Genomic DNA, 7541 nt, shown 5'->3' with positions numbered 1-7541 from the left:
TGTCTGATCATGCCGCCTGTCGATGACACTGGTCTCTAGGAAGATATTCCCAACTGCTCCTTTTGTCCGTTATTGGGCCGAGCGGGAGAGTCGCTCGACCAGTCTGTCGTCCGGGTGATACCATGGTCGGGCCGAGCGTCCTCTTGGCCAATGGTCTGCTGTCCGGCTTCGTCCTGTCGAGCGAGGGAGCTCTGCCTGCTTGGTCGGGGCTGTGTCCACCATTTAACTTAGCGAGACGGCCACTCAGCCTTCGCCCTTCCATGCTTAAGCTTTTTGAGCGACGGAAGTTCGATATTTGGCCGAGCTATCGAAGTGTCGGATCGACTACTCTTCATGCCGATCGGGAAGATGGTTCGCCCGATCGGACGAGCGCCTGGGACGTTGATCACTTTGACTATGACCCTCTACGTGACGATGACTTTCTACAAGGCGGGCCCCATCTTTACGTGGTCATGAGACCGATCATGTAGGACTATTAGGATGATATATTTTACCTTTTTACTATCATAAATTGAGATGATTATCAATTTACCATATAAATCAAGATTATTTCTTTAAATTAATTTAGAGATGGATTGACCTGCCACGCAATGTGATGCACCACAATACTCGTTTAAATTATGGGTGTTTGCTGCAATATTCATGTTGCAACTTGCAAATCTGTCACGTCCGGGGGCATGCTTGCTGCCATACTCGTTTAAATTATGAGCGTTGGTTGCAAATCCGTAATGTGGTACACAGCTACGTCCTCATGGCATGTTTAAATTATGGGTTTCATAGCAGATAATTTTGCCAGCTAGATTAGATTTACTCGGTTGCTAATCTATTGCTTACGTAGAACATCTAGCCGTCACCGCTGACCTCATCCATTACATAAGAACCCTGCATTTGAATACACTTCACATATAAATATTATAAATAGATGGGGTCCATCCGCAAATTACCATAAAACTCCCTGGAAACATCCCGCTGCACCACCACGCTACTCATTCTGATTCTCCGGTGAGCCTATGGACCATACCGAGGAGATCATCATCGTCGGCGCTGGCCTTGCCGGCCTCGCCGTCTCCGTCGGGCTTCACCGGAAGGGCATCCGCATCCTCGTCCTCGAGTCCTCCGACACTCTGCGGGCCGCCGGCTTCGCCCTCACCGTATGGAACAACGCCTGGCGAGCTCTCGACGCCCTCGGCGTAGGTGACTCCCTCCGCCGCCACCACCTCCGCCTTCAAACGTAACTCGTATCGCCACCAAACTATGATCTCCGATCTCAAAATTCCCACTCAACCTGTTGAATTAATTAATCTTTGCAGAGCGGTCGTTTCTTCTGCATCCTCTGCTTCGCTCGTCACGAAACTAACGGTCAAGGAACATGAAGTGCGCTGCGTGAGGAGGAACCTGCTCGTGGAAGCTCTCGCCGGGCAACTTCCCCACGGCATCATAAGGTACTCATCCAAGGTCGTCGCCATGGAAGATTCCGGCGAGTCGAAGCTCCTCCACTTGGCAGACGGATCCACGCTCAAGGCTAAGGTGGTCATCGGCTGCGACGGCATCAACTCGGTCGTCTCCAAATGGCTGGGCCTAAAGCCGCCGACTTTCTCCGGCCGGCACGCCGTCCGTGGCTTCACCGTCCTCCCCGACGGCCATGGAATGAAGCCGGAGCTCAAGCACTACAACGGAGAGGGATTCAGAGCAGGGGTGCTACCCTGCGACGAGAAGAGCGTCTACTGGTTCTTCACTTGGGCTTCCAACGGAGAGAAAGAGACGATCCAGGACGGCCTGATGTTGAAAGAGTTTGTGCTCGGCAAGGTGAAAGCCTCTGAAATTCCAGGACAAGTGGTCGAAATCATAGAAAAATGCGAGCTGAGCAGCGTGGCATCCGCTTCATTAAGATACAGATCGCCACTAAACTTGCTGAGCGGAAACATGTGCAAGGGAAATAATAGAGATAAAAGAGAAATTACCGAATCAAATCAAAATTAAGTATTAGAATTATTCTAATAATTTTGTTATGATTATTAGAATAATTCTCAGAATAAGTTTTAGAATTATTCTATTATTTGTTAATTGGTTATTTGACCGAGTACTTGTTTAAACCCTATATATTGTATTGTCCTTAGGGCAAATAGCAATCAACAACAAGATTTATTATTGCTCCCACCTCTTTCTATTATTCTTTTATTATGGTATCAGAGCTTTAGAGCATTTGCTCTTCTTCCTCTTCGTAGCGCCACCACCTCATATTATTATTCCTTTTTCTTTTTCCCTCAAGTCCTACTTTGGCACCGGCTAAGCAGAAGGCAAAAGACGGCAGCAACTTCTTCTTTCCTTCAGTGCCGCCGCTGCTCGCCGAGGGAACACGGTGCCGCTGCAACTTCCGTCTGTTCACATTGGTCGCAACGCATATTTGTTCTCTTCTTCACCACAGATAAGTTTGCATTACATAGCTCATTCCTTTTATAATGTCAGAACTTTCTTCTCCATCTTCCACCACAGAAACAAATTTTGCGACACAATTCTCTTCCTTACCCCTAAATGCCATGTCTTATTTACCCATCAAACTCACCAATGATAATTATATGCTTTGGAAGATGCAATTTGTTTCGCTACTTCGTGTTCATGATTTACTCGGAATTGTTGATGGCACTTCTCTTAAACCGCAAGAAGATGATCCAGGCTATACCATATGGAATAAGAAGGATCAACTAATTATGACATGACTGATTTCAACAATTAGTGAGCCTATACTTCCTGCGATTGTAGGGCTTGTTAGCTCTCGTCAAATATGGGAAACTCTTGCTCGAACCTTTGCTTCAAAGTCTCAAGCACGTGTTCTTCAACTTCGCATGCAGTTACAATCGGTGCACCGAGGAGACAAATCCATCAATGAATATATGCAATCAATCAGAACCATTGTCAATAATTTAGCTGCGATTGGCAATCCAATTTCAGATCCAGATTTATTAATACATGTTCTTGCAGGATTGGGGCCTCAATATGATAGCTTTATTCCTAGCATAACTACTCGCATCGATCAAGTGTCACTTGATACCCTTCATGGCTTGCTCTCTTCACATGAGATACTTCTACAATTACAATCTCAAAGGGTTTCAGATTCTATTGCTCTTACGGCATGCAAGACTGATAGTACTATCCACCAAGGAAATCAAGGAGGTCGAGGACAAGGACAAGGTCGAGGACGAGGTCAAGGACAAGGACGAGGTCAAGGCCGAGGACGAGGACGAGGACGTTGTCAGATTTGTTTCAAGATTGGTCACTTTGCTCATCAATGTTATAAGAGATATGACCCAAATTTTACTGGAGGTTTTGCATCCACATCTCAAGCATCAACCTCAACTTCATCATATCACCCAGGGGCATTTTCTCTTGCAAGCAACCCTTATGTACCTACGACAAATTCTTCAGTCTCAGGATGTCATCCAGATTCTGGAGCAACTCATCACGTTACTTCAGATTATGACATTCTTACAGAGGCCTCCTCCTATCATGGTCCTGATACTGTACAAGTAGGCAACGGTTCAGGTTTGCAAATTGCTCACCTTGGGAACACATTTTTTTCATTCATCTGGTCGACTCTTTTCCATGCGCAATACACTTCATGTTCCTTCCATCACTAAAAATTTACTTTCAGTCCGTCAATTTGCTCATGATAATAATGTGTTTTTTGAATTTCACCCTCACTATTGTCTTGTGAAGGATCCCACAACCAAAACCACCCTGCTCAGAGGAGAAATTAGAGATGGTCTTTACTATCTTCAACCTACATCCGCCAAAGCTCTAGTTGGAGAACGCACAAATAAAACCTCCTGGCATGCACGACTTGGTCATCCATCTCTGCGTCTTGTTCAAGGAATCATCAATCGGTTTGGCCTACCGACATCTTTATCATCCTCGTCTCATTCTTGTGAAGCATGTTTGAAAGCAAAAAGTCATAAATTGCCCTTTGTTTCTTCTTCTCATATGTCTAGTTTTCCTTTAGAACTTATTCACTCTGATGTTTGGGGCCCTGGTCCAATTTTGTCAAATCAAGGTTTCCTCTATTATGTGATTTTTATTGATGACTTTAGCAAGTTTACTTGGATATTTTTCATGAAACGAAAATCTAATCTTTTTGATATCTTTTGTCAATTCCAAAGACACGTAGAACGTTTCTTTGACTGAAAAATACTTTCTCTACACTCTGATTGGGGTGGAGAATATCAAGTGTTTCATCGTTATCTGGGCTCTTTGGGCATTCTTCATCGAGTCTCATGTCCTCACACTCCCGAAAAAAATGGCTCTGCAGAAAGGAAACATCGTCATATAATCAAAACTGCCTTAGCTCTTCTCAATTATGCATCAGTTTCACTCAAATTTTGGGATGACGCGGTTCAAACTGCTGTTTATCTTATTAATCGTCTACCTACTCCATTGCTTTACCATAAATGCCCTATGGAAAAACTCCATAATCAGTCTCCTGACTATACCTTCTTACGTATCTTCAGTTATGCATGTTATCCATGGCTACAACCTTACTCCAAACATAAACATGATCCTCGTTCTCAACAGTGTGTTTTCCTTGGTTATAATAATTTGCACCATGGGTACCGTTGTCTACATATACCGACAGGGCGCATATATATATCTCGGCATGTTATTTTTGATGAATCTCTGTTTCCTTTTGCAGCCACAACAACAACTCCATCCTCAAGCAATGGTACCTTCTTACCACCACCTAATATCCCATCTGAATTATCACAGGTTGCTCGTCCAATTAAACACACTGGAAATGTGAGAAGAGATGGCATCCTGGGTTCTGCTCCAGAATTCTCTACAGATTCTCCTAGATCTCCAGAATTGACCCGAGTGGCTACTCCATTAAGACCAGGGCATACTGATGAGAGGAATAATGCTGTGGAACCTATTCTGTGTCCAATCTCGGAAGCCTCGCCAATTATGGATAATATACTCTCTAGCTCTGGATCGTCAAATAATACTAGTCCATCATCGGAATCACCATGTCAAACTACTTCCTCTTCCTCGTCAACAAGTGATTCGTATGATGGTCGTCCTCGTCGCATGCTTCCCTTAAGTGACATATATTCACGATGCCCTCAAATAACAACTCGACATCCTCTTCCTCGAGCTTTATTGGTTTCTTTAAAGTCTATTGAACCGACTTGTTTTACACAGGCAAACAAGGATCCAAATTGGCGTAATGCAATGGCTATAGAATTTGATGCGCTTCTTCGCAATGGAACATGGAACCTAGTTCCGCGTACTCCCTCCATGAATGTGGTGGGCTCTAAATGAGTATTTCATCTTAAGCATCGAGCTGATGGTTCTCTTGAACGACACAAAGCTCGACTCGTAGCCAAAGGATTTAGTCAACAACCGGGTATTGACTTCAATGACACTTTTAGCCCAGTCATCAAAATTACATCTGTCAGACTATTGTTATCAATAGCTGTTAGTTCTAATTGGCCCGTACGACAATTAGACATTTCAAATGCGTTTCTCCATGGTCATCTTGAGGAAACTGTTTTCATGGAGCAACCGCCTGGGTTCATTCATCCACAATTTCCATCTCATGTTTGTCAACTCAAGAAATCCTTATACGGTCTTCGACAAGCTCCTCGTGCATGGTTTCATCGATTATCTAATTGGTTACAAACTCAAGGATTTCTTGGATCGAAGACTGACTCGTCTTTATTTTACAAAAATCATGATGGATTTATGATATTTTTTCTTATCTATGTGGATGACATCCTGATAACCGGTAATGATCACAAGGGTATCACAACTTTATTAAGTCTTCTCAATCAAGAATTTCCAACTCGAGATTTGGGCATTGCTCGTTTTTTTCTTGGTATTGAGTTTATTCCACATGAGGATGGCTATCTTCTCTCTCAGAGCAAATACATTACTGGACTTCTTCAAAAAGCCAAAATGGATGGGGCACGCCCGGTCTCTACACCACTTGCTGTAAACAACTCTTCATCTTCATCCTCTCCTGCTATGTCTGATCCACAAAGTTATCGAAGCATTGTTGGAGCCTTACAATATGTCACTATCACACGCCCTGATATTACTTTTGCAGTAAATCGTGCTTGTCAATTCATGCATGCTCCGACTGAACAAAATTGGGATAATGTAAAAAGAATACTTCGTTATCTCAAAGGTACTATTCTACATGGTCTTCTTCTACATCGTCAATCGTCTCGAGATCTACATGCTTATAGTGATGCGGATTGGGCTAGTTCTCCTGAAGATAGACGCTCTACTAGTGGATATGCGATATTTCTTGGACGAAATCTTATCTCATGGAATTCGAAAAAGCAACCTACGGTATCTCGTTCAAGCACTGAGGCAGAATATAAAGCTATAGCAAATACAACGTCTGAGATTATTTGGCTTCAATCACTTCTCTCTGAACTTCATCTTGCATCAAATATTGCACCAAAAATTTGGTGTGATAATATTGGGGCAACATATCTCTCAGCAAATCCGGTCTTCCATGCTCGTACAAAACATGTAGAAATTGACTTTCATTTTGTTCGTGAACGTGTGACATCTCAACAGTTATCTGTCTCTTATATCTCCGCTGAAGATTAAATCGCTGATATATTTACTAAGTCATTATCCAGACACCGTTTCAACAAGTTAGCAAGCAAACTCAACGTTCAAGATCTCCCGTTAAGTTTGTCGGGGGGTAATAGAGATAAAAGAGAAATTACCGAATCAAATCAAAATTAAGTATTAGAATTATTCTAATAATTCTGTTATAATTATTAGAATAATTCTCAGAATAAGTTTTAGAATTATTCTATTATTTGTTAATTGGTTATTTGACCGAGTACTTGTTTAAACCCTATATATTGTATTGTCCTTAGGGCAAATAGCAATCAACAACAAGATTTATTATTGCTCCCACCTCTTCCTATTATTCTTTTATCAGGAAACACCTGCGTGACAGGCGATGCGTTCCACCCCATGACTCCTGACCTCGGCCAAGGAGGCTGCTTGGCCTTGGAAGATGGAGTCGTGCTGGCCAGGTGCTTGGCGGAAGCTCTCTGTGGAGGAGGAAATGGTGAGGAGGAGCAAAATCGCAGGGTTGAGGTAGCGCTGAAGGAGTACGAGAAGGCTCGGAAATGGAGAGCCTTCAGACTTGTTGTTGGTTCATTTGCGTTTGGATTCGTTCAAGAAAGTGGCAACTGGTTTCTGCGTCTGGTGAGAGAGAGACTTTTGCCTGGTTTCTTGGTGGACCGGCTGTTCATTGCGGGGAGCTTCGATTGCGGCCAATTGTAATCTTAATTATTGTGCTTTGTATCTACTGTATAATAATTTATATAAATATTTTCTAATAAGCTGTCAAATATTCATCAACAGATTAACATAAACCTAATGCTCTATCGTCCGTCTCCACTAAGAAGTGGACGATGACTGAATGAAATAAATTTACATATAAAAAAAACATATATAGAAGTAATTATAATATCATTCTTGAAAATCCAACAATAGAATTAGTTTAAATTAAATTGATT

At 42.6% G+C, this 7541-nt stretch overlaps 2 protein-coding genes across 2 annotated transcripts; both read left to right on the top strand.

The window, feature by feature from the left end:
* Nucleotides 1-884: 884 nt before the first annotated feature.
* On the top strand, nt 885-2150 carry LOC122040009 (monooxygenase 2-like). Its single transcript, XM_042599398.1, has 2 exons — nt 885-1231; nt 1311-2150. Exons 1-2 carry the CDS (start codon nt 1011-1013, stop codon nt 1978-1980), a joined length of 891 nt encoding a protein of 296 aa, XP_042455332.1. The 5' UTR covers nt 885-1010; the 3' UTR covers nt 1981-2150.
* Nucleotides 2151-6961: 4811 nt separating this feature from the next.
* On the top strand, nt 6962-7320 carry LOC122040010 (monooxygenase 2-like). Its single transcript, XM_042599399.1, has one exon. It carries the CDS (start codon nt 6991-6993, stop codon nt 7303-7305), a length of 315 nt encoding a protein of 104 aa, XP_042455333.1. The 5' UTR covers nt 6962-6990; the 3' UTR covers nt 7306-7320.
* Nucleotides 7321-7541: the final 221 nt, after the last annotated feature.

The sequence above is a fragment of the Zingiber officinale genome, chromosome 2A (genome assembly GCF_018446385.1).
Source record: "Zingiber officinale cultivar Zhangliang chromosome 2A, Zo_v1.1, whole genome shotgun sequence".
NCBI lineage: Eukaryota > Viridiplantae > Streptophyta > Magnoliopsida > Zingiberales > Zingiberaceae > Zingiber > Zingiber officinale.
The sequence above is the reverse complement of the archived record's forward strand: the minus strand, read 5'-3'. Positions and strand labels throughout refer to the sequence as shown.

Bases quoted from the DNA above. Each gene is read 5' to 3' on its own strand.
- LOC122040010 (XM_042599399.1), top strand. From the start codon at position 6,991: ATGACTCCTGACCTCGGCCAAGGAGGCTGCTTGGCCTTGGAAGATGGA.
- LOC122040009 (XM_042599398.1), top strand. From the start codon at position 1,011: ATGGACCATACCGAGGAGATCATCATCGTCGGCGCTGGCCTTGCCGGC. The intron at 1,232-1,310 runs GTAACTCGTATC...TAATCTTTGCAG, and splicing joins CACCACCTCCGCCTTCAAAC to AGCGGTCGTTTCTTCTGCAT.